This window comes from Chiloscyllium punctatum, chromosome 9 (assembly GCF_047496795.1).
Source record: "Chiloscyllium punctatum isolate Juve2018m chromosome 9, sChiPun1.3, whole genome shotgun sequence".
NCBI lineage: Eukaryota > Metazoa > Chordata > Chondrichthyes > Orectolobiformes > Hemiscylliidae > Chiloscyllium > Chiloscyllium punctatum.
Genome location: NC_092747.1, coordinates 3,216,884 through 3,243,194, shown reverse-complemented (window position 1 = coordinate 3,243,194; position 26,311 = coordinate 3,216,884). Strand labels below are relative to the sequence as shown.

At 50.4% G+C, this 26,311-nt stretch overlaps 1 protein-coding gene across 2 annotated transcripts in view; it reads left to right on the top strand.

Moving 5' to 3' along the window:
- pgap2 (post-GPI attachment to proteins 2) overlaps positions 1 to 23,593 on the top strand; it is a 46,118-nt gene extending 22,525 nt beyond the window's left edge. The window contains exons 3-5 of one of the 2 annotated variants that reach the window (XM_072576707.1): positions 2,158 to 2,410; positions 2,594 to 2,688; positions 23,399 to 23,593. In XM_072576707.1, the coding sequence (XP_072432808.1) occupies positions 2,158 to 2,410; positions 2,594 to 2,688; positions 23,399 to 23,578 (528 nt within the window). In that variant the 3' untranslated portion in view covers positions 23,579 to 23,593. Of the gene's footprint in view, positions 1 to 2,157; positions 2,411 to 2,593; positions 2,701 to 23,398 lie in introns of both variants that reach the window. The other variant, XM_072576706.1, reaches the window with a different exon arrangement.
- Positions 23,594 to 26,311: the final 2,718 nt, after the last annotated feature.

Here is a 26,311-nt window from a genome sequence, read left to right as displayed (position 1 = left end):
GCACCGCTTTGCTTCTATACTCAATCCCTCTTGTTATGAAGGCCAGCATGCTATTAGCTTTCTTCACTACCTGCTGTACCTGCATGCTTACCTTCATTGACTGGTGTACAAGAACACCCAGATCTTCCTGTACTGCCCCTTTACCTAAATTGATTCCATTTAGCTAGTAATCTGCCTTCCTGTTCTTGCCACCAAAGTGGATGACCATATGTTTATCCACATCAAACTGCATCTGCCATGCATCTGATCACTCACCTAACCTGTCCAGGTCACCCTGTAATCTCCTAACATCCTCCTCACATTTCACCCTGCCAGCTTAGTATCATCAGCAAATTTGCTAATGTTATTGCTAATACCATCTTCTATATCATTAACATATATTGTAAAAAGCTGCGGTCCCAGTCCTGATCCCTGCGGTACTCCACTGGTCACTGCCTGCCATTCCGAAATGGAGCCGTTTATCACTACTCTTTGTTTCCTGTCAGCCAACCAACTTTCAATCCAAGATAGTACTTTGCCCCCAATACCATGCTCCCTAATTTTGCTCACTAACCTCCTATGTGGGACTTTATCAAAAGCTTTCTGAAAGTCCAGGTACACTACATCTACTGGATCTCCCTCGTCCATCTTCAGAGTTACATCCTCAAAAAATTCCAGAAGATTAGTCAAGCATGATTTCCCCTTCATAAGTCCATGCTGACTCTGACCTATCCTGTTACTCAGACTGACTGCTAATCAAACCCAGCATGTCAATGGAGTGAGAGCTGCTGGAAAAGCACAGCAGGTCAGGCAGCATCCGAGGAGCAGGAAAATCGATGTTTCGGGCAAAAGCCTTTCATCAGGATTCCTGCTGAAGGGTTTCTGCCCAAAACGTCGACTCTCCTGCTCCTCGGATGCAGCCTGACCTGCTGTGCTTTTCCAGCACCACTCTAATCTAAACTCTGGTTTTCGGTATCTGCAGTGCTCACTTTTGCCCAATGGAGTGAGATATGACCAAGAGTGGCCTCTTCCACATTGGTTATACCAAAGACCAGACTGTTCCCAGATCCTGGTCGATAATGTGAGGCCTTGAATGTAAGATTAAATGAAAGAGGAAAGAAATCCTAGAGAAGTACAAATGCTGGAAATCAGAAACATAAGCATAAATTTCTGTATAAACACAGCAGGTCTGACAGCATCTGTGGAGAGAAAGCAGAATTAACGTTTTGGGTCCAGTGACCCTTCTGCGGTTCCACAGATGCTGCCAGATCTGCTGAGTTTTTCCATTAGATGGACAAAATTTAGAACAGATAACAGGACAAAGAGAGTTTATTGAATTCACTTCCAGGGTTATTCACTCAGGGAAAAACTCACCATTCTGGGTGTTACCTTGGAGAACAGGTGAAAGGATGTGGCAAGAGGATGAGTTAATTACCAAGAGATATTCTTGCCGTCTGTTCCAAATTTCTTACAGTAAACCTGACGATAGCCTCTTGATCTCGACTCCCCAACTGTGAAAGGTAGCCTGCTTTCTGTCTCCTGAATCCTGTCCTTTCATCATTTCAAACACTTTCACTGGGATGACCACTGGAAGTTCACCATTCAAGGTTAGGGTCTAGTGTGGGTGAGTGAAGCTAGTGGACTCTTTGGCAGTTCAGATTTGATAGGTTGAAGGACTTCTTCTGTTCTGGATGATTCTAAAAGCTAGCGATGTAAGTTCATTCTTTAAATGCAAGAAACTGAAGGCGTTGAGACGGAGGGACTGGGACTAGCTCCACCCGATGACCAGAGGCTGTAATTACACTGTGACAGTTGACAGTGAAATTGAATGGGAAACGTTGACACCACAATTTGCAGTGTTAAATGCTTTGGTTTGATTTATTATTGTCACATGTATCTAAGTAGAGTGAAAAGTTTTGTTTTGCACGCAGTACAGGCAGATCATAACATACAAAGACACAGATGATGGGCTGATTGTGCAGAGTGAGGAATATAAAGTTATGGAATTGAGGTTTAAAAGTGCAGCACGATTATAAGAAATGTGAGAATAAGATCAGCTGTAGAAAGCTCACAGAGAATCACCCTGTGTCAGTGCCATCTTGAATGCTGATTTAAATGTAGGAATCCTGCAATGCAAATCCTTGCTCTTGTCACTCTGCATTCCTTTTCATTTTTCAGGTCCCCAACTACCTCCCATCAATCAGTGCTGCTATTGGAGGGGAGACTCCTCAGCGCTATGTCTGGCGTTTCTGTATTGGCTTGCACTCAGCACCACGGCTGCTGGTCGGACTCGCGTATTGGAACCATTACCGCCGTGTTCCTTCACCCAGCCGCTGGTATGGCCCCCTGTGCTTCATCAACTTCACCTTCAACATGCTGGAGAACCTGGCGTTGCTGCTCCTCACCTATGTCTCATCGACAGAGAATCACTGTGAGTCCAAGGACACCAAGCCAGCCATTTGCGACTGCAAGTGTTCCTAGTTTAGGCATGAATATTACTTGGAGTGCAGGGTGCTGTGGGTCTTTCTTGTGGTGTTGAGTTCCTTCTGACCAATGCCTTGGTGTTAATTGGAAGGATGTGTTCCTCTGATCATGCCTGATTGTGTCATTCCAGGGGTTCATGAGAAAGCCTTTATTACCTTCATGGGATCATCAATGCTTCACATGATTCTCACCTGCATCATCTGGCAGCAGACCAGGAAAAGCACAGTAAGTCCAGAGGTAATTGGCTCTGTTCTTCCATTCTTTCTCTCTCTCTCTCTCTCTTGCCCGGAGTCCTTTCCAGTACACAAGGAGGCTATCTGGCTCATCAGGTACATGCCTGCCCTCTGTAGAGCTATCTATTGTGGCCCATTCCCCTGCTCTATCCTTGTATCCCCTGTAAGTTTATCTCCCTCGAGCACCATCCAATTTCACTTTGAAATCATTCACTGTCTCTGCTCCTACCCCTGAAATACAGTGAGCCCAGATGACCAATCACTGTGTGAAATAGCTTCACATCCACCACAATATTTTAGATTAGATTAGATTACTTACAGTGTGGAAACAGGCCCTTCGGCCCAACAAGTCCACACCGCCCCGCTGAAGCGCAACCCACCCATACCCCTACATTTACCCCTTACCTAACACTATGGGCAATTTAGCATGGCCAATTCAACTGACCTGCACATCTTTGGACTGTGGGAGGAAACTGGAGCACCCGGAGGAAACCCACGCAGACACGGGGAGAACATGCAAACTCCACACAGTCAGTCGCCTGAGGCGGGAATTGAACCCAGGTCTCTGGCGCTGTGAGGCAGAAGTGCTAACCACTGTGCCACCGTGCTGCCCAATATCTTAAATCTCTGTCACCTAGACTTTATACCATCTGCCAACATGAATATCCTGACTTTCTTATCTAAAACTGTCATATCTTCACACACGCCGACCAAATTGACCCCCAAACTCCACCCCTTCCAGTCTGCCTTGTCCAATCTGTGCTGACTCGGCTTCATTCACTCAAATTTCTCCGGGTGCCTGGCAATCTCCCTCCCACACCCGATTAGTATTTCCAAAACTTCAAACTCATTTCCTGAATTGCTACTTGTCCTGGTTATTATCTAAGACAAGTGATGTAGGGGCAGTACCATGGGGAGAAGGGTCAGTGATGGCAGTCAGGATAGTGAATGGCTGGTGGTCATCCTGAAGGTCTGTAATCACTGTAGGATTTGTTCCTCCAGTGCTAGCATTTGAAAAGTGGGAGCACACTCATATTTAGGTGCAATGAAAAGATTGAGATGCTTGATAAAGAATGAAGATCAGTGTAAAATCCTTTGTTTAGCTCAATTAGCCGAACATCAGTTGTGGGGAAAATGCTAGAGTCTATTATAAGACATAGTTAGAAAGCATTAATGGGATTGTATAAAGTCAGCATTGGTTTCTGAAAGGCAAAGCATTCTTAACAAATCTACTGGAGTATTTTTGAGGAAGTAACTACAGGAATTAATAAGGGAGAATCATTGGATGTTGTGTATTTGGATTTTCCGAAGACTTGTGATAAGGTTCCTCATTAGAGGTTAGTGGACAAAGTTAAAGCCTATTGGCTGGAGTGGTGATGTATTGGCACTGATTGAGAATTGGTTGACAAACAGGAAACAGAACAGGAATAAATGGGTCTCTGGTTGGTAAGCAGTATTAGTAGGATATTGCAAGGATCAGTGCTTAGGTCCTGCTTTACTGTATTTCTTTTTGTCTTTAGTATCTGAAAATGTGTTGATCTCAGTCTTAAATGGATTCAATTTGACTTAAACTCCTCAGCCTTCCAGCAAGGGGAATTCCAAAGAATCACTACACTAGGTTTGTTTTTGTCTTTGTTGGCTGGGCCCAGTATCTATTACCTGTCTGTAGTTGCCCCTTGAGTAGACAGAGGTGAGCTGCCTTCTTGAACTGCTGCAGTCCATGTGCTATGGGTCGACCCACAATGCCCTTAGAGAGGGAATTCCAGGATTCTGACCCAGTGACAGTAAAGGAACAGTGATATACTTCCAAGTCAGGATGGGGAGTGGCTCGGAGGGAAACTTGCAGTGGGTGGTGTTCCCGTGTATCTGCTCCCTTGTCCTTCTCGATGGAAGTGGTTGTGGGTTTGGAAGGTGCTGTCTGAGGAGCCTTGATGAATTTCCGCAGTGCATCTTGTAGATAGTAGTTAAAAATCATACAACACCAGGTTATAGTCCAATGGGTTTATTTGGAAGCACTAACTTTTGAAGTGCTGCTCCTTCATCAGGTGGTTGAAGAAGAAGCAGTGCTCCGAAAGCTAGTGCTTCCAAATAAACCTGTTGGATGATAACCTGGTGTTGTATGATTGTTAACGTTGTTTCCCCCCCCCCCGACTCTCCCAGTCCAACATCAGCACCTCCACATCATTGTAGATAATACACACTGCTGCTAGTGAGCGCCGGTGGTGGGTGAATGGAATGTTTGTGGATGTGGCGACAATAAAGTGGACCAGATCATATCAAGCTTCTTGAACAATGTTGTAGCTGCTGCTGCTGCTGCTTGAAAGATCCTTGAACTCTGGCCTGTGGATACACTGACCCCCTGTTCCAGAAGCTGCTGGAGGTCTGTGCAGTTGCAGGAAAACTTAGGGGGAAAGTGGATGTTGAGTGTTGGCAGCGATGGATTCAATTATGGTAAAGGGCCGTGGTTAGATTGCGTATTGTGGGAGATGGTTGTCTGGCACTTGTGTAGTGTCAGGGAGACTTGCCATATGTTAGCCCAAGCCTAGGTATTGTCCAGATCATGTGCTGCTTCACTTTCTGAGGGGCTCCTACAGCGATGTCCTGGAGCTGAGATGACTGACCTCCAACAAACAGAACCATCTTTTTATGTGCCCTGTTCAATTGGGAGGTATTGGGTTGTGTTGGATTTATCCTGCTTTTGTGTACAGGGTGTACCTGGGCAGTTTTCCCCACTGCTTGGGAGATGCCAATGTTGTAACTGTACTGGATTAGTGGTGCTGGAAGAGCACAGCAGTTCAGGCAGCATCCAAGGAGCTTTGAAATCGACGTTTCGGGTAAGACACCTTCATCAGGATCAGTGCTTGGGTCCTGTCTTACTGTATTTTTTTGTCTTTAGTATCTGAAAATGTGTTGATCTCAGTCTTAAATGGATTCAATTTGACTTAAACTCCTCAGCCTTCCAGAAAGGGGAATTCCAAAGATTCACTACACTAGGTTTGTTTTTGTCTTTGTTGGCTGGGCCCAGTATCTATTACCCGTCCCTAGTTGCCCCTTGAGTAGGTAGAGGTGAGCTGCCTTCTTGAACTGCTGCAGTCCATGTGCCTTCCTTCCTGATGAAGGGCTTTTACCCGAAACGTCGATTTCGAAGCTCCTTGGATGCTGCCTGAACTGCTGTGCTCTTCCAGCACCACTAATCCAGAATCAGGTTTCCAGCGTCTGCAGTCCTTGTTTTTACCTGGTAACTGTACTGGAACAGCTTGGCTCGGGGTGCAGTGTGCTGCTAAGTACGAGCCAATACTAGACATTATACTGAGGAGTCTCCCGTCCAATGGCAGCACAGATTACTGTGGGTAGACGGGGACCTGAAAATTAAAGAGTGCTGATTGGCTATGGAGCACAGGCCCTCAGGACTATTACTGGAATGATGTTAGCCTTGACAGTATCCATTGCCTTCACGTGAAGGAATCAAATTGGCCAGAGACTGGTGCCTGTGATGCTGGGAACCACTGAAGGAGGCCGAGATGGATCATCCACTCGGCATTTCTGGCTGAAGATTGCTGTGAAAGCTTCCGTTTTACCTTTTGTACTGATGTGCTGGGCTCTTGCATCATTGAGATTGGGGATATTTGTGGAGTCTCCTCCTCCCAGGGAGCTGTTTAATTGTTCATCACTGTTCATGACTGCATTGACGAGGCGGTCCTAGTGCCAGCACATGGTTGCTGTGGAGGTGAGTTGGGGTTCCCGGTGGTGTCTGTGTCCAGTGCAGATTGTTGGAGGCAGTGGGGGAGGTGAGCTTGGGGCCAGTATGAGACCCAGCGGCACTGGCAGCAGCTACATCAGTGTGAGGTAGGCCCGAAGCAGACACAAGGCAGCAGTGATGTTGAGTTTGGGCCGGTGTCTGTGTTGGTGAGGTACAGTGAGGGTGACAGTGGAGGGGAGATGAGGTTGAAGAGTGGGTGACTTCCGTTCCAGCGGTGACAACATGGCACAGGGGACTCATGCCCAGACACCAGGCCCAAGGTGGAGCACTTAACAAGAAGGACTGTAAAGTTCCACACCTTTACTTCTTTATTCTTTTGTCTATATATTCCATTTCTATTTAGTTTTATGTGTTTTCAGATTGCGTCAGAGAGCGGTGACACTGCACACTTTTCACTGTGTTTTGTAACAAAATACACGTGATAATAATTAAATCAAATCAAAAATCTGGATTTGGCAGGACCGTAGAGCTTAAATCTGATCTGTTAGCCATGGGATCACTCAGCTCTGTCTATCCCTTGTTGCTTATGCTGTTTGGAATGTAAGTAATCCTGTTTGATAGCTCATCAGATTGACATCTCATCTTCAGGTCTGCCTGGCACTGCTCCTGGCATACCCTCCTGCACTCTCCATTGAACCAGGGTTGATCCCTGGCTTGATGTTAATGGTTGAGTGAGGGATGTGCTGGGCCATGGGGTTACAGATTGTGCTGGAGTACAGTTCTGCTGCTGGTGATGGCCCACAGCGCCTCCTGGATACCCAACCTTGAGTTGTTAATAGTGTTTGAAGTCAGTCCCATTCAGCACGGTGATAGTACCAGACAATATGATGAAGGTTATTCCCAATGTGAAGGTGGGACTTAGTCTCTACGAGGACTGGGTGATGGTTGCTCTTACTGATCCTGTCGTGGACAGATGCATCGGCAGCCGGCAGATTGGTAAGGATGAGGTCAAGTGTTTTTCCTTTTTGTTGGTTCCCTCACCACCTGCTGCAGACCCTGTCTAGCAGCTATGTCCCTTAGGATGCTGTATATCACTGGGTCACCTCCTTTGCTGGACTTGTCCCCTCCCGTCAGGGCAGGACATACTCGGGATAATTGTGGAGTCTGGGGCGTAGTCATGTCATCCTGTTCCCCCCCTCAGTCGAAGCAAAACGCTCAGAGACACAGTATAGTTTTACCACCATCATCTTTATTCTGGGGCCTGGAGGGAGAGAGAATAATCGCCCACGTGTGCAGGGACATGACTTCACGGTCTTCTCTGGATCAGCAGTTTCTTCATGAACTATATCGTCATTTTACAGGGAGGAGCGTCCAGATAAGGCTACATACATATTGAGTGGGTGGCCATTACAATCAGCGAGTACCAATAGCAGAGATCAAGCCCTTTACTGTTATAAGACCATAAGACATAGGAGTGGAATTAAGGCCATTCGGCCCATCGAGTCCACTCTGCCATTCAATCATGGCTGATGGGCATTTCAACTCCACTTACCCGCATTCTCCCCGTAGCCCTTAATTCCTCGAGACAACAAGAATCTATCAATCTCTGCCTTGAAGACATTTAGCGTCCCGGCCTCCACTGCACTCTGCGGCAATGAATTCCACAGGCCCACCACTCTCTGGCTGAAGAAATGTCTCCGCATTTCTGTTCTGAATTGACCCCCTCTAATTCTAGGGCTGTGTCCATGGGTCCTAGTCTTCTCGCCTAACGGAAACAATTTCTTAGCGTCCACCCTTTCCAAGCCATGTATTATCTTGTACGTCTCTATTAAGTCTCCCCTTAATCTTCTAAACTCCAATGAATACAATCCCAGGATCCTCAGCCGTTCCTCATATATTAGATCCGTGTGAATCTTCGCTGGAGATATACAGTAAATGTTCTTAACCTTGTTAACTGGATTCATACAATGGATTCTTTTCCCCTTGTTAGCTGACCTTGCATACTGAATGCTTCCAATATTGTGAAATGGCTCTATATAATGACTGCTTTTCCACCTTGTTAAGCCATTCCCCTTGCCTCCAGCACCCCATTGTTAACTGTAAGTTCTTATTTGATCTGGGTCATGCTCAGCTGAACCTCTTGTTTCACAAAACTTAGATATTATCTCTTTCCCTGCCAGCTTATACCCTATACACATTCTCATTCAGGCCCATTGAATCAGGCTTTTTGGTCAGTGTCAGGCTGATGCCTGGTTTGTCTGTGAGCCAGCTCTCCCAGTTTTGGCAGTAGTCCTCAGATGTTGCTCAGGAGGCCTTTGACAGGGCCTGTTCAGAGCCAGGTTCACTATTGTCAGTCTTGGCCCAGTTGGTTGTAGGCGATCTGTTTAGTGTCATTTCTTTCAGTGAAAAATCACTCACTTTGCTGTTGGTCTGTCTCGTAGGTCAGTGAACCAGTTGGTTTTTTTATGACATTCAGAACAATTTCATGGTCATCATTAGACTTTTAATGAAATCTGAATTCAAAACCCATCATCTGCAGTTTTGGGATTTGAACCTGGATCCCTGGAATTCTACCTGTGACCCTGGGTTAGTAGGTCAGCAACACTACCCCTGCAGCATTGCCTCCTCACATTCCTTCTCCTCTCAGTGTTAAATAGCACACCGATTATTCTGAAAATGTGTGGCAGTGTCTAGGCACCACCCTGCCACCAGCTCCCTCCAGCCAATGAGAGACATCCTCCCTGTGGGACCCTGTAAGGATTGTGTATGCTTCTGGAATGAAGGTGAGAAAGTACACAGTCACAGCTGATAGATATCCTGACAATATTTCGCCATTCTAGCTTTTCTAAATTGTTTAAGTGATGCGTGGAGAATAGAGTCAGTGTGATTTCTGGGGCTCTGTCAACCAAAACTGCAGCAGATGGCTTTTTAATTCAGATAACAGACCCCACGGAGTGGAATTGCAGTTTTTGATTGGCATGTAATTCATACATTTGCCATGAGAGGGTGGTATTGAGCCACTTAGAGAAGCAGGTGTTTTTTTTGAAAGTTCTTGTCTCCCTTTCCCTTTGTAACCTGTGGCTGTGAGTTTGGTGGGTGGGGTGGGGGTTGGTGCAGGGGTATATATATCTATGGATCACATACACATCCCTAATTGCCCCGTGTATGGATGTTTGGAGGGTGTGTGGTATGTACAGTGGTGTATGGAGTGTGGGTGTGAATGTGTTTGTGTGTGTGGAGGCTGGATTGTGTGATCATCGTTCCAGTGATGTCCAGCTCCCATCATTCTCCAAAATAATTTGCTCAGTAACAGGTTGAGATGGAGCAGGAGCACACATTCCTGAGTCTATACCTATCAGCTACCTCTGTCTGTTCAGCAAATCCATTTGGCACACGTACCAAGAGAAAGTGTCACCCACTTGGCCCAGTGCAGAGCCTCAGTTCCAGAATTAGGGTCAGTATCAGACTGAGGGATCGGACAGACAAGATGAAAAAGGTGGGATCAATTGAGATGGCTAAAAACATGGAAGAGGGAGAAAATACATGAGAGAGTAAACAAGGAAGAACCATTAAATCTTATAATATTGCTTTTTCACAGGATCATAAAATGTTAGTAAAAGATTAAAGACTCAGCTAAAGGATGGGGTTAAAGGTTAAGAAGTCGCTTACATCCTAAAGTCTCAAAACATGACTGTGTTCAGCAAGTGGTCGATTAGTTTAATCAAGAACAACAACTTCCATTTCTAAGGTACCTTTTAATGGAATGAAACCCTGGTTCGACCCCACTGGGAGTACTGTGAGCTGATCTGGGTACCATGTCTCAGGAAGGGTGCGTTGGCCTTGGAGGGAGAACAACACAGGTTTACAGGGATGACACCTGGACTTCAGGGGGGACCTTAGGAGGTGGGATCACCCAAATTAGGTCTGTTTTCTCTAGAATTTAGAAGGTTAAATTGCGATCTGATCAAAGGCTTCAAAATATTAACAGGGTGTACTTTTAAGGCTGAGCTAGATTCCTGATCAGTTGGGGAATCGAAGGTTACAGGGAAAGGCAGGAAAGTGGACGTGAGGAATGTCGGATCAGCTGTGATCCTACTGACTGGTGAAGCAGATTTGAGGGGCTGAATGACCTGTTCTATTTCTTATGGATGAGTGTTTCAATAGTAGATGAGCTGAGACCAGGATGGTGTGGAGTAATTTAGAGAAGTGGAAGCAAGCTGCTTGAGTGGTGACATGAATATTAAAAATTAAGCTCATTTTAGGGTCACATGACATCAAGTTTCTGGAAGACTGGTTTAATCCCAGTCTGTTGCCAGGGAGAGGGAGGCTGTCAGGAACTTGAGGCTGTCTTGGAGTGGGAGCTGAAAACCCTGGATCGAATACCTCTCATCTAGCGCAGGATATTAGAGGAAACAGTCTCTATATTCTTGTAGAGGGGGGAGGCCGTGGGTATGGTGCATTGGGACTTCCAAAAGGCATTCAATAAGCTGCCATCGAAAAGGTTGATGCACAAGATAAGAGCTCACATTGTCAGTGGTGAGGTATTAGCTCACAAAGAGGGTTAGCTAACAGACAGGAAACCCTCAGGATAGACTCAGAGTTCTTTATCTGAGGAGTCAGCAACTACTGTCTCGTTGAATATTTTGAAGCTGAATTAGACAGACTTTTGATTGACAAGGAAATCAAAGGTTTTTGGGGACCGACAGGAAAGTGAAGTTGCGACCATAATCCGATGAGCCGCTTGTTGAGTGGTGGAGCAGGCCCGATCGGTTGAAAGGCCTACTTCTGTTTCTGGTTTGTGCTGATTTTACCGATACGGCATATTGGCAACCTTTTGTCTGCTGAGAGAAATCCTTCACAAGTGAGTGGGGCTTGAAAGGTTAGGTCTTTGGGCATATGATCATCTGATGTACATGGCTAAGCCAGAGTAAATGTTGTAGGTTCAGTAATCAGTGGGTCATGACGGAATTATCACACTGCAGGGCATTTCAGGTCAACACCTTCCAAGCATGGTTTGATCCCCGATGTTTTGTAGATCATTGATGGGAGTATGGAGTTAGCTGGGGGATGGGGGGGGATTGGTCTTTGCGGTGGTACTCAGTTTCCCCACGTGGGTGTTGGGCTGAGCATTGGTGATGGGGAGGGAATCCCTTGACTTGTTTCTCCCCCCCCTCACCCTCTCCTTTCCAACACTGGGAGCTCAGTTCTCAGTCAGCCTATCCCTTCATGCATCAGCTAAACTTGGCTGCAGTTGCTATAAGTGTGTTAGGTCTATCTATACCCTACCAGTAAAGGCTGTGTGACGCTGGACTGCTGTCTGTGCGTATTTTTTGCATCATGTGGCTTTTTTGTCGTCCGTAGTTGTGAAATGAAGCCATAAAGGAGGAACAGTCATCGTGCAGAGTGCTGGGGCATCAGGAACTATCATTTGCAATGACTGCACATGCAGGCTGACACAGCAGAAACCTTAATTCCCGAAAACCCCACAGTGTCGTTTCCCCCTTCTCCACCCCTTCATGCCCCTCATCCTGTTCTCACTCAGTCACCAATGTGTCTGTGCTTTTATTTGGTGACTTTGGGACTGTGTGAAGCATGGCCGTGGTGAACAAGACATTTTGCTCACTTTCCGTTTGCATGTGACACTCTGCACAAACCTCATTGACTCCCTGCAGCTATTTATTTCTGATTTGCAGCCTCCAGCACTTCCTCTGGTGTTTTTGTTTAAAAAAACCCTCCAGCATAATTTGTAGAAGTTGTGGAACAGGCTGTGTGTCTGATTGGCCCAGATACCTCAGGAGCCTTTTTTTAAACCAAATTATAGAGAAGTGTGTCTATTTATTTTGCTGTTGAGGGTTAGATTCTTATTCAGTCTTCAGTCCACACATACATTCTCCATTTAAACTGAAATGAAACCAGAAATTGCAGCAGGTCTGTCAGCATCCATGGAGAGAGAGACAGTTAATGTTTCAGGTATATGATTCTCAGTTGGAGCGAAATAGTCCTGCAGAGCGTTCGAGAGCATCATAATTCCCTCTGTCTCCCAAAAGAAAAAAGAAAAGCATATACTTCTTAAGTACCGTTCAAATCCTCAAAATGTGAAAGTGCTCCACAGATGATAAAGCCCTTTTTGATGTGTAATCATTCCTGTAATATTGCACATATCAAGATCCAACAAGCAGTAATGGGGAATGATGAGGCAGCTGGTTTCTTGTGATGTTCACTGAGGGGAAACTATCGGCTAGTACACGTGGAGATGCCTCATGCAATTCTCCCAATAGAAGCATTTGGTACTTGTACATTCACCCAATAGGGCAGTAATGGCTCACTCTAACATCTTATCCTAAAGGTGGTACTTCTAACAGTGTAGTGCTCCCTTAGCACTGACCCTCCAACAGTGCGGCCCTCCCTCAGCACCGACCCTCCAACAGTGCCTGCTCCCTCAGCACTGACCCTCCGACAGTGCGGCACTCCCTCAGTACTGGCCATCTGACAGTGCGGCACTCCCTCAGCACTGACCCTCCGACAGTGCGGTGCTCCCTCAGTACTGACACTCCGACAGTGCGGCACTCCCTCAGCACTGACCCTCCGACGGTGCGGCGCTCCCTCAGCACTGACCCTCCGACAGTGCGGTGCTCCCTCAGTACTGACACTCCGACAGTGCGGCACTCCCTCAGCACTGACCCTCCGACGGTGCGGCGCTCCCTCAGTACTGACCCTCCGACAATGCAGCGCTCCCTCAGCACTGACCCTCCGACAGTGCGGCGCTCCCTCAGTACTGGCCCTCTGACAGTGCAACACTCCCTCAGCACTGACCCTCTGACAGTGTGGCACTCCCTCAGCACTGACCCTCCGACAGTGCAGCACTCCCTCAGCACTGACCCTCTGACAGTGCGGCTCTCCCTCAGCACTGACCCTCCAACAGTGCCCACTCCCTCAGCACTGACCCTCCGACAGTGCGGCACTGTCTTGGAACTGCATTGGTAGTGAGAGCCTGGAAGTAGTGCTCCATTATTTGGAATGGAATATGAACCAATGATGGGCTGACTATAAGGTGGGTATCCCATCCATTGGCTATGGTTCCTCTGATACATTTGCCACATATCTCCTCCTTGAAACCACATAATGTTTGGCCTCAACCACTTTGTGTGTCCGTGATTTTCACAGACTTGCCACTCTCTGGGCGATTAAATTTCTCCCCAGTCCCAAAAGGTTTACCCCTTGTCCTTTAGCAATGATTCCTGGTTCTAGACTCCCCCATCATCAGGAACATTCATCCTGCATCTAGCCTGTCTGCCTCAACCACTTTGTGTGTCCGTGATTTTCACAGACTTGCCACTCTCTGGGCGATTAAATTTCTCCCCAGTCCCAAAAGGTTTACCCCTTGTCCTTTAGCAATGATTCCTGGTTCTAGACTCCCCCATCATCAGGAACATTCATCCTGCATCTAGCCTGTCTAGTCCTGTTTGGATTTTATCAGTTTTGACTGAGGAGAAACTCCAACAGATTGAAGAAAGCGTTTTGGTTTCAGTTTTGCAGAGTTCCTGGTTGATGCTGGATGCGTGAAGACGGAAGATACAGGTCGTTCTGCTAGAACGCCAATTTCATTAATGTGAATTTGCTATAACGTGATTGATGAATTGGGGGGCACAGACTTTTAAAACATGTGTTGGGTGTAACATGATTTCATCGCCAACATTTTCAGAGCAGTTTCTCAAGCGCGATTTTTGTATAATGCAGGGCTGCAACCAGCCCGTTATAGGAGAACTACCTGTGATTTGGAACTGTTAAGAAATAAGATGTTTCGGTGTAAAAGAGTTTAGTTTGAGAGTTCCAGACCAGAAGTGTTTGGTTAAAACTCTGAAGAGATTATGTGCAGCTGAGAAAGTCTCAGCACAGTTGTGTGAATACTCAGCGAAGAGGTTATTTGTATCAGTTACATTAGGTCCTATACCAGTGAAAGAAAGTGGTTCTGTCTGGTGTGATTATGTGAGGGAGTGCTGTTGGAATTATACTTTACCGTGTGTCACAAGCTTGCATTATCTATAAGTAGCTTGGTTTATTCTATTATATTTTTAATTTATTGTGTGTAACAAATCTCTGATTTAAACTGATTCTGCAGCTCTGTGTGTTTGTATTTCAGTGAGTGAAAGATGACCTCATGAAAACAAAGTATAACCTACAGAGGCAGATTTCAGTCTGTTATTGAACCGCTCACTAATAACATCAGCTAGGATCCAAACAGCAATGACTGGTGGCCAGAAGCCACTTCCAGGATCTCGGGAAGTGGCTGAGTATCCCTTCAAAGAGAGCCGAGCACGGGGCATTGAGTAAACTCTGCCCGTGACTGAGACCGAGCACGAGGCATTGAGTAAACTCTGTCCGTGAGTGAGACCGAGCACGGGGCATTGAGTAAACTCTCTCCGTGACTGAGACCGAGCACGGGACATTGAGTAAACTCTGCCCGTGACTGAGACCGAACACGGGGCATTGAGTAAACTCTGTCCGTGACTGAGACCGAGCACAGGGCATTGAGTAAACTCTGCCCGTGACTGAGACCGAGCACGGGGCATTGAGTAAACTCTGTCCGTGAGTGAGACCGAGCACGGGGCATTGAGTAAACTCTGCCCGTGAGTGAGACCGAGCACGGGGCATTGAGTAAACTCTGTCCGTGACTGAGACCGAACACGGGGCATTGAGTAAACTCTGCCCATGACTGAGACCGAACACGGGGCATTGAGTAAACTCTGTCTGTGACTGAGACCGAGCACGGGGCATTGAGTAAACTCTGCCCGTGACTGAGACCGAGCACGGGGCATTGAGTAAACTCTGTCCGTGAGTGAGACCGAGCACGGGGCATTGAGTAAACTCTGCCCGTGAGTGAGACCGAGCACGGGGCATTGAGTAAACTCTGTCCGTGACTGAGACCGAACACGGGGCATTGAGTAAACTCTGCCCATGACTGAGACCGAACACGGGGCATTGAGTAAACTCTGTCTGTGACTGAGACCGAGCACGGGGCATTGAGTAAACTCTGCCCGTGACTGAGACCGAGCACGAGGCATTGAGTAAACTCTGTCCGTGACTGAGACCGAGCACGGGGCATTGAGTAAACTCTGTCCGTGACTGAGACCGAACACAGGGCATTGAGTAAACTCTGCCCGTGACTGAGACCGAGCACAGGGCATTGAGTAAACTCTGTCCGTGACTGAGATCGAGCACGGGGCATTGAGTAAACTCTGTCCGTGACTGAGATCGAGCACGAGGCATTGAGTAAACTCTGTCCGTGACTGAGACCGAGCACGGGGCATTGAGTAAACTCTGTCCGTGACTGAGACCGAGCACGGGGCATTGAGTAAACTCTGTCCGTGACTGAGACCGAGCACGGGGCATTGAGTAAACTCTGTCCGTGACTGAGACCGAGCACGGGGCATTGAGTAAACTCTGTCCGTGAGTGAGACCGAGCACGGGGCATTGAGTAAACTCTGTCCGTGACTGAGACCGAGCACAGAGCATTGAGTAAACTCTGCCCGTGACTGAGACCGAACACGGGGCATTGAGTAAACTCTCTCCGTGACTGAGACCGAACACGGGGCATTGAGTAAACTCTGTCCGTGACTGAGACCGAGCACGGGGCATTGAGTAAACTCTCTCCGTGACTGAGACCGAGCACGGGGCATTGAGTAAACTCTGTCCGTGACTGAGACCGAGCACGGGGCATTGAGTAAACTCTGTCCGTGAGTGAGACCGAGCACGGGGCATTGAGTAAACTCTGTCCGTGAGTGAGACCGAGCACGGGGCATTGAGTAAATTCTGCCCGTGACTGAGACCGAGCACGGGGCATTGAGTAAACTCTGCCCGTGACTGAGACCGAAAACGGGGCATTGAGTAAACTCTGTCCGTGACTGAGACCGAGCACGGGGCATTGAGTAAACTCTGTCCGTGACTGAGACCGAGCACATGGCATTGAGTAAACTCTGTCCGTGAGTGAGACCGAGCACGGGGCATTGAGTAAACTCTGTCCGTGACTGAGACCGAGCACGGGGCATTTAGTAAACTCTGTCCGTGAGTGAGACAGAGCACGGGGCATTGAGTAAACTCTGCCCGTGACTGAGACCGAGCACGAGGCATTGAGTAAACTCTGCCCGTGACTGAGACCGAACACGGGGCATTGAGTAAACTCTGCCCGTGACTGAGACCGAGCACGGGGCATTGAGTAAACTCTGTCCGTGAGTGAGACCGAGCACGGGGCATTGAGTAAACTCTGCCCGTGACTGAGACCGAACACGGGGCATTGAGTAAACTCTGTCCGTGACTGAGACCGAGCACGGGGCATTGAGTAAACTCTGTCCGTGACTGAGACCGAGCACGGGGCATTGAGTAAACTCTGTCCGTGAGTGAGACCGAGCACGGGGCATTGAGTAAACTCTGTCCGTGACTGAGACCGAGCACGGGGCATTGAGTAAACTCTGTCCGTGAGTGAGACCGAGCACGGGGCATTGAGTAAACTCTGCCCGTGACTGAGACCGAGCACGGGGCATTGAGTAAACTCTGTCTGTGACTGAGACCGAGCACTGGGCATTGAGTAAACTCTGCCCGTGACTGAGACCGAGCACGAGGCATTGAGTAAACGCTGTCCGTGAGTGAGACCGAGCACGGGGCATTGAGTAAACTCTGTCCGTGACTGAGACCGAGCACGGGGCATTGAGTAAACTCTGTCCGTGAGTGAGACCGAGCACGGGGCATTGAGTAAACTCTGCCCGTGACTGAGACCGAGCACGGGGCATTGAGTAAACTCTGTCCGTGAGTGAGACCGAGCACGGGGCATTGAGTAAACTCTGTCCGTGACTGAGACCGAGCACGGGGCATTGAGTAAACTCTGCCCGTGACTGAGACCGAGCACGGGGCATTGAGTAAACTCTGTCCGTGAGTGAGACCGAGCACGGGGCATTGAGTAAACTCTGTCCGTGAGTGAGACCGAGCACGGGGCATTGATTAAACTCTGCCCGAGACTGAGACCGAGCACGGGGCATTGAGTAAACTCTGTCCGTGACTGAGACCGAACACGGGGCATTGAGTAAACTCTGTCCGTGAGTGAGACCGAACACGGGGCATTGAGTAAACTCTGCCCGTGACTGAGACCGAGCACGGGGCATTTAGTAAACTCTGTCCGTGACTGAGACCGAGCACAGGGCATTGAGTAAACTCTGCCCGTGACTGAGACCGAGCACGGGGCATTGAGTAAACTCTGTCCGTGAGTGAGACCGAGCACGGGGCATTTAGTAAACTCTGCCCGTGAGTGAGACCGAGCACGGGGCATTGAGTAAACTCTGCCCGTGACTGAGACCGAGCACGGGGCATTGAGTAAACTCAGTCCGTGAGTGAGACCGAGCACGGGGCATTGAGTAAACTCTGCCCGTGAGTGAGACCGAACACGGGGCATTGAGTAAACTCTGCCCGTGACTGAGACCGAGCACGGGGCATTGAGTAAACTCTGTCCGTGAGTGAGACCGAGCACGGGGCATTGAGTAAACTCTGTCCGTGACTGAGACCGAGCACGGGGCATTGAGTAAACTCTGTCCGTGAGTGAGACCGAGCACGGGGCATTGAGTAAACTCTGCCCGTGACTGAGACCGAACACGGGGCATTGAGTAAACTCTGTCCGTGACTGAGACCGAGCACGGGGCATTGAGTAAACTCTGTCCGTGACTGAGACCGAGCACGGGGCATTGAGTAAACTCTGTCCGTGACTGAGACCGAGCACGGGGCATTGAGTAAACTCTGTCCGTGACTGAGACCGAGCACGGGGCATTGAGTAAACTCTGTCCGTGAGTGAGACCGAGCACGGGGCATTGAGTAAACTCTGCCCGTGACTGAGACCGAGCACGGGGCATTGAGTAAACTCTGCCCGTGACTGAGACCGAGCACGGGGCATTGAGTAAACTCTGTCCGTGAGTGAGACCGAGCACGGGGCATTGAGTAAACTCTGCCCGTGAGTGAGACCGAACACGGGGCATTGAGTAAACTCTGCCCGTGACTGAGACCGAGCACGGGGCATTGAGTAAACTCTGTCCGTGAGTGAGACCGAGCACGGGGCATTGAGTAAACTCTGCCCGTGACTGAGACCGAACACGGGGCATTGAGTAAACTCTGTCCGTGACTGAGACCGAGCACGGGGCATTGAGTAAACTCTGTCCGTGACTGAGACCGAGCACATGGCATTGAGTAAACTCTGTCCGTGAGTGAGACCGAGCACGGGGCATTGAGTAAACTCTGTCCGTGAGTGAGACAGAGCACGGGGCATTGAGTAAACTCTGCCCGTGACTGAGACCGAGCACGAGGCATTGAGTAAACTCTGTCCGTGACTGAGACCGAACACGGGGCATTGAGTAAACTCTGCCCGTGACTGAGACCGAGCACGGGGCATTGAGTAAACTCTGTCCGTGACTGAGACCGAGCACGGGGCATTGAGTAAACTCTGTCCGTGACTGAGACCGAGCACGGGGCATTTAGTAAACTCTGTCCGTGACTGAGACCGAGCACGGGGCATTGAGTAAACTCTGTCCGTGACTGAGACCGAGCACAGGGCATTGAGTAAACTCTGTCCGTGAGTGTAATTTTTCTGTGTGACGCTGCGGGGTACAATCCTCCACAGGATGTGTGCTTGTCACAGATGGCGTATATGTGAAGCAATCCATCTCTCAGTTCCCTCTCGGCTCAGGACAGAGTACAGTTTGTGGTTTTCCTCATCCTGCTGGAGTGAGAGGCGAGAGGGAAGGTCAGAGTTCAGTGCCACATTCAGCTGCAACCTGGAACCTGCCTGAGGGGGAGGGTCATTTGGCTGAGATGGAAGTCAACCTCAAATGTTTTCTTTCAGAAAATGGTCCAGCTACTTGTACACTTTCATGCTCAACTATCCCTGATAGGGATGGTGTACAGGGAGTTCTAATCTCTCTCTAACCCAGTGCTGTCCCTGTCTTGGAGTGTTTGATGGGGACTGTGTAGAGGGAGGTTTACTCTGTATCAAACCCTGTGCTGTCTCTGAACTGGCAGTGTTTGATGGGGACAGTGTAGAGGGAGCTTTACTCTGTATCTAACCCCGTGCTCTCTCTGTCCTGGGAGTGTTTGATGGGGACAGTGTAGAGGGAGCTTTACTCTGTATCTAACCCCGTGCTGTCTCTGTCCCTGGGAGTGTTTGATGGGGTACAGTGTAGAGGGAGCTTTACTCTGTATCTAACCCCGTGCTGTTCCTGTCCCTGGGAGTGTTTGATGGGGACAGTGTAGAGGGAGCTTTACTCTGTATCTAACCCCGTGCTGTCCCTGTCCCTGGGAGTGTTTGATGGGGACAGTGTAGAGGAAGTTTTACTCTGTATTCCACCCTGTGCTGTCCCTGTCCCTGGGAGTGTTTGATGGGGACAGTGTAGAGAAGCTTTACTCTGTATTCCACCCTGTGCTGTCCCTGTCCCTGGGAGTGTTTGATGGGGACAGTGTAGAGGGAGCTTTACTCTGTATTTAACCCCGTGCTGTCCCTGTCCCTGGGAGTGTTTGATGGGGACAGTGTAGAGGAAGTTTTACTCTGTATTCCACCCTGTGCTGTCCCTGTCCCTGGGAGTGTTTGATGGGGACAGTGTAGAGGGAGCTTTACTCTGTATTCCACCCTGTGCTGTCCCTGTCCCTGGGAGTGTTTGATGGGGACAGTGTAGAGGGAGTGTGTGCCCTTGACCCAGCCTTTGTACAGAGTAGGGAAGGATGTTTCCCTGACTGTGGGGTGTGTAACCAGCGGGCACGGTCCTCTATAAGGACTCCGGTGAGGAGGAACCTCTTCAGTCAGACGGTGGGGAGTGTTTAGATTTCCTGACCTCAGAGACTGTGGAAGCTCCTTCACTGGAAGGTTCAGACTGAGATTGACAGGTTTCCAGTTACTCATGACCTCGATAGATATGGGGTCATGCATTGAACAGATAATCAGCCATGAGCTAATATCAGAGACCAGACGCAGTGGGTTGAAACTCGGGATATAGGAACAGGAATAGGCCATTCAACCTGTCAGGTCTGTCACCATTCAGTGAGATTATAACTGGTCCATATGACTGTACTAACTCCATAAAATTGGCCTGATTGCACTGTTCCTGAAACTTGTATTACATTTCTCTGTCACTCTTAATATTCGTTTTCCCCTTCCCCCATTCCTTCTATCCCTGTCTCCCCATATCTCTCTCCTCTCTTCCATCTCCCTGGTGTCTCTCTGCCTGTTTTTCCCTCTCTCCCCTTATCCCATTCACCTCTCCCTCTCTGAATTACTGAGCAGAATCTTTCTCCAGTGTTGTTAAGATGATTGTATTTTTGAATTATGAAATCTTAATCTCTCTCCCCTCCCACTTCCACTCGCCTTCCCTCCCCAAATCCTCCCTGACCCCTCCCTCTGTTTATCCCCCCCCCTCCCCTGTCCCCCCCCACCCCCCTCCCCCTCCCCCCCTCCTGTCCCCCCCTCTGTTTATCCCCCCCTCTGTTTATCCCCCTTCCCTGTCCCCCCCTCTGTTTATCCCCCCTTCCCCTGTCCCCCCTCTGTTTATCGCCCTCCTCCCTGTCCCCCCCTCTGTTTATCCCCCCGTCCCTGTCCCCCCTCTGTTTATCCCCCCCCTCCCTGTCCCCCCTCTGTTTAATCCCCCCGTCCCTGTCCCCCCCTCTGTTTATCCCCCCCTCCCTGTTCCCCCCCTCTGTTTATCCCCCCCTCCCTGTCCCCCCTCTGTTTATCCCCCCCCCCTCCCTGTCCCCCTCTGTTTATCCCCCCCCTCCCTGTACACCTTCTGTTTATCCCCCCCCCACGTCCACCCTCTGTTTATCCCCCCTTCCTCCCTGTCCACCCTCTGTTTATCCCCCCCCCCCTGTCCACCCTCTGTTTATCCCCCCCCTCCCTGTCCACCCTCTGTTTATCCCCCCCACCCTCTGTTTAACCCCCCCACCCTCTGTTTATCCCCCCCCACCCTCTGTTTATCCCCCCCTCCCTGTCCCCCTCCCTGTCCCCCCTCCCTGTTCCCCCTCTATTTATCCCCCCTCCCTGTCCCCTCCTCTATTTATCCCCCCTTCTCCCTGTCCCCCCCTGTTTACCCCCCCTCCTCCCTGTCCCCCCCTGTTTACCCCCCCTCCTCCCTGTCCCCCCCTGTTTACCCCCCCTCCTCCCTGTCCCCCCTCTGTTTACCCCACCTCCTCCCTGTCCCCCCTCTGTTTATCCCCCTCCCTGTCCCCCCCTCTGTTTATCCCCCTCCTGTCCCCCCTCTTTTTATCCCCCCTGTTCCCCCTCTGTTTACCCCCCCTCCTCCCTGTCCCCCCTCTGTTTATCCCCCTCCCTGTCCCCCCTCTTTTTATCCCCCCCTGTCCCCCCTCTGTTTATCCCCCTCCTCCCTGTCTTCCTTCTGTTTATCTCCCCCCCCGTCCCCCCTGTCCCCCCTCTGTTTATCCCCCTCCTCCCTGTCTTCCTTCTGTTTATCTCCCCCCCCGTCCCCCCTGTCCCCCATCTGTTTATCCCCCCTCCCTGTTCCCCCTCTGTTTATCCCCCCTCCCTGTTCCCCCTCTGTTTATCCCCCCTCCCTGTTCCCCCTCTGTTTATCCCCCCTCCCTGTTCCCCCTCTGTTTATCCCCCATCCCTGTCCCCCCTCTGTTTATCCCCCTCCTCCCTGTTCCCCCCCCCGTTTATCCGCCCTCCTCCCCTGTCCCCCCTCGTTATATTCCCCCTCCTCCCTGTCTTCCCTCTGTTTATCTCCCCTCCCCTCTCCCCCCTCTCCCCTCTCTCTCCCCCCTCTCTCTCCTCTCCCCCCTCTCCCCTCTCTCCCCCTCCCCCCTCTCCCTCTCTCCCCCTCTCTCCCCCCTCTCCCCCCCCTCTCCCCCCCCTCTCCCCCCCTCCTCCCCCCCTCTCCCCCCTCTCCCCCCCTCTCCCCCCTCTGTTTATCCCCCATCCCTGTCCCCCCTCTGTTTTTTCCCCTCCTCCTGTCCCCCTGTTTATCCCCCTCCTCCTTGTCCCCCTGTTTATCCCCCTCCTCCTTGTCCCCCTGTTTATCCCCCTCCTCCTGTCCCGCCTCTGTTTATCTACCCCCTCCCTGTCCCCTCTCTATTTATCCCCCTCCCCCCTGTCCCCCCTCTGTTTATCCCCCCTCCTCCCTGTCCCCCCTCTGTTTATCCCCCCTCCTCCCTGTCCCCCCTCTGTTTACCCCCCTCCTCCCTGTCCCCCCTCTGTTTATCCCCCCTCCTCCCTGTCCCCCCTCTGTTTATCCCCCCTCCTCCCTGTCCCCCCCTCTGTTTACCCCCCTCCTCCCTGTCCCCCCCTCTGTTTACCCCCCTCCTCCCTGTCCCCCCTCTGTTTATCCCCCTCCCTGTCCCCCCTCTTTTTATCCCCCCCTGTTCCCCCTCTGTTTATCCCCCATCCCTGTCCCCCCCCTCTGTTTATCCCCCCTCCTCCCTGTCCCCCCTCTGTTTATCTCCCTCCCTGTCCCGTCCCCCCTCTGTTTATCCCCCCTCCTCCCTGTCCCCCCTCTGTTTATCCCCCCTCCTCCCTGTCCCCCCTCTGTTTATCCCCCCTCCTCCTTGTCCCCCCCTCTGTTTATCCCCTCTCCTCCCTGTCCCCCCTCTGTTTATCTCCCCTCCCTGTCCCGTCCCCCCTCTGTTTATCCCCCCTCCTCCTTGTCCCCCCTCTGTTTATCCCCTCTCCTCCCTGTCCCCCCTCTGTTTATCCCTCTCCTCCCTGTCCCCCCTCTGTTTATCCCCCCTCCTCCTTGTCCCCCCCTCTGTTTATCCCCCTCCTCCCTGTCCCCCCTCTGTTTATCCCCCTCCTCCTTGTCCCCCCCTCTGTTTATCCCCCTCCTCCCTGTCTCCCTTCTGTTTATCCCCCTCCTCCCCTGTCCCCCCTCTGTTTATCCCCCTCCTCCTTGTCCCCCTTCTGTTTAACCTCTTCTTTATTCCCCCTGTGTTGATTGCCCACTGTCTGTTTTTAATCCCCTCCTCCCCACAACAGGAGAGGACCTCTCTGAGCTGGAAGCGGAGGCTGTTTGTGTTCAATGTGAGCTCGTTTGTCATCGCTTTGTGTTTCTACGTCAGACACAATGCGTACTGTGAAACCGGAGGTGAGAGACAGCCACAAACCTGTTTTGTTCTGGTTTGGAATGTGAATGTCCCGTCCCTAATTGCCCCTTGACAAGGTGGGGGTGAGCTGCCTTCTTGAATCGCTGCAGTCCATGTGCTGTGGATTGACCCACAATGCCCTTAGGGAGGGAATTCCCAGATATTGGCCCAATGACACTGAAGGAATGGTGATATATTTCCAAGTCAGGATGGGGAGTGTCTGGGAGGGGAACTTGCAGGGGGTGGTGTTCCCATGAATCTTCTGCCCTTGTCCTTCCTGATGGAAGTAGGCGTGCTGATTTTGAGTACTATTGTTGGGATGCTCTCAGGGGCCCATGACCTTTTACAGTATCCCAGTGCTTCCAACCATCTCTTGACTTCATGTCAAGTGAATCATGTTGGCTGAAGACTGGCAGCTGTGATGCTGGAGACCCCCAGAGGAGGGTAAGATGCACTTAACATTTCTGTCTACCTCTCTTTTGTAGTGCTGGGCCTCCTCCATCATTGAGGATGGGGATATTTGTGGAGTCTCTTCCTCCAGGGAGTTGTTTAATTGTCCACCACCATTCCCGACTGGATGTGGCAGGACTGCAGCGCTTAGGTCTGATCCATTGGTTGTGGGAGCCCTAGCTCTGTCTGTCACTTGCTGCTTGTGTTGTTTTAGCAAGTAACTGTCCTGTTTGATGACTTCACCAGGTTACCTCTCACCTTCAGGTCTGCCTGGCACTGCCCCTGGCATGCCCTCCTGCACTCTTCACTGAACCAGGGTTGATCCCTTGCTTGATAGTAATGGTTAAGTGGGGGATATGCCAGGCCATGGGGTTACAGATTGTGCTGGAGTACAGTTCTGTTGCTGGTGATGGCCCACAGTATGTCATGGATACCCAGTCTTGAGTTGCTCGACCTGTTCAAAGTCTGCTAGGCAAACGTGAGGACTGCAGATGCTGGAGATCAGAGTCAAGATTAGAGTGGTGCTGGAAAAGCACAGCAGGGTCAGGCAGCATCCGAGGAGCAGGAAAATTGATGTTTTGGGCAAAAGCCTTTCATCAGGAAACTGATTATGCCTGACCCTGCTGTGCTTTTCCAGCCCCACTCGAATCTTGACTCTGTTCAAAGTCTGTCCATGTGGCACGGTGATAGTGCCACACAACACAATGGAGGCTAGTCTCAACGTGAAGGTGGGCCTTTGTCTCCAGAAGGACTGTGTGCTGGTCACTCTTACTGATACTCTCATGGACAGAAGCATCTGCAAACTGGCAGATTGGTAAGGATGAGGTCAAGTATGGTTTCCTGTTGTTGGTTCCCTCACCTGCTGCATACCCAGACTAATCTCACTGTTGTTTCGGATCCAACCAGTTAGACTCATCTGTCCTAGTACTGCCCATCTGTCCCTGGTACTGCCCATCTGTCCTGGTACTGCCCATCCGTCCTGGTACTGCCCATCAATCCTGGTACTGCCCATCCGTCCTGGTACTGTCCATCCGTCCTGGTACTGTCCATCCGTCCTGGTACTGTCCATCAATCCTGGTACTGCCCATCCGTCCTGGTACTGTCCCATCCGTCCTGGTACTGCCCATTCCGTCCTGGTACTGTCCAACCGTCCTGGTACTGTCCATCCGTCCTGGTACTGTCCATCCGTCCTGGTACTGCCCATCAATCCTGGTACTGTCCATCAGTCCTGGTACTGCCCATCCGTCCTGGTACTGTCCATCCGTCCTGGTACTGTCCATCCGTCCTGGTACTACCCATCAATCCTGGTACTGTCCATCCGTCCTGGTACTGCCCATCAATCCTGGTACTGCCCATCCGTCCTGGTACTGCCCATCAATCCTGGTACTGCCCATCCGTCCTGGTACTGTCCATCCGTCCTGGTACTGCCCATCAATCCTGGTACTGCCCATCCGTCCTGGTACTGTCCATCCGTCCTGGTACTGCCCATCAATCCTGGTACTGTCCATCCGTCCTGGTACTGCCCATCAATCCTGGTACTGCCCATCCGTCCTGGTACTGCCCATCCGTCCTGGTACTGCCCATCAATCCTGGTACTGCCCATCCGTCCTGGTACTGCCCATCAATCCTGGTACTGCCCATCCGTCCTGGTACTGTCCATCCGTCCTGGTACTGCCCATCAATCCTGGTACTGCCCATCAATCCTGGTACTGCCCATCCGTCCTGGTACTGTCCATCAATCCTGGTACTGTCCATCCGTCCTGGTACTGCCCATCAATCCTGGTACTGTCCATCAATCCTGGTACTGCCCATCTGTCCTGGTACTGTCCATCAATCCTGGTACTGTCCATCAATCCTGGTACTGCCCATCAATCCTGTTACTGCCCATCCGACCTGGTACTGTCCATCAATCCTGGTACTGCCCATCAATCCTGGTACTGTCCATCCGTCCTGGTACTACCCATCAATCCTGGTACTGCCCATCTGTCCTGGTACTACCCATCCGTCCTGGTACTACCCATCAATCCTGGTACTGCCCATCCGTCCTGGTACTTTCCATCAATCCTGGTACCTGCCCATCCGTCCTGGTACTACCCATCAATCCTGGTACTGCCCATCCGTCCTGGTACTGCCCATCAATCCTGGTACTGTCCATCAATCCTGGTACTGCCCATCAATCCTGGTACTGTCCATCAATCCTGGTACTGCCCATCAATCCTGGTACTGTCCATCAATCCTGGTACTGCCCATCTGTCCTGGTACTGTCCATCAATCCTGGTACTGTCCATCAATCCTGGTACTGTCCATCAATCCTGGTACTGCCCATCCGTCCTGGTACTGCCCATCAATCCTGGTA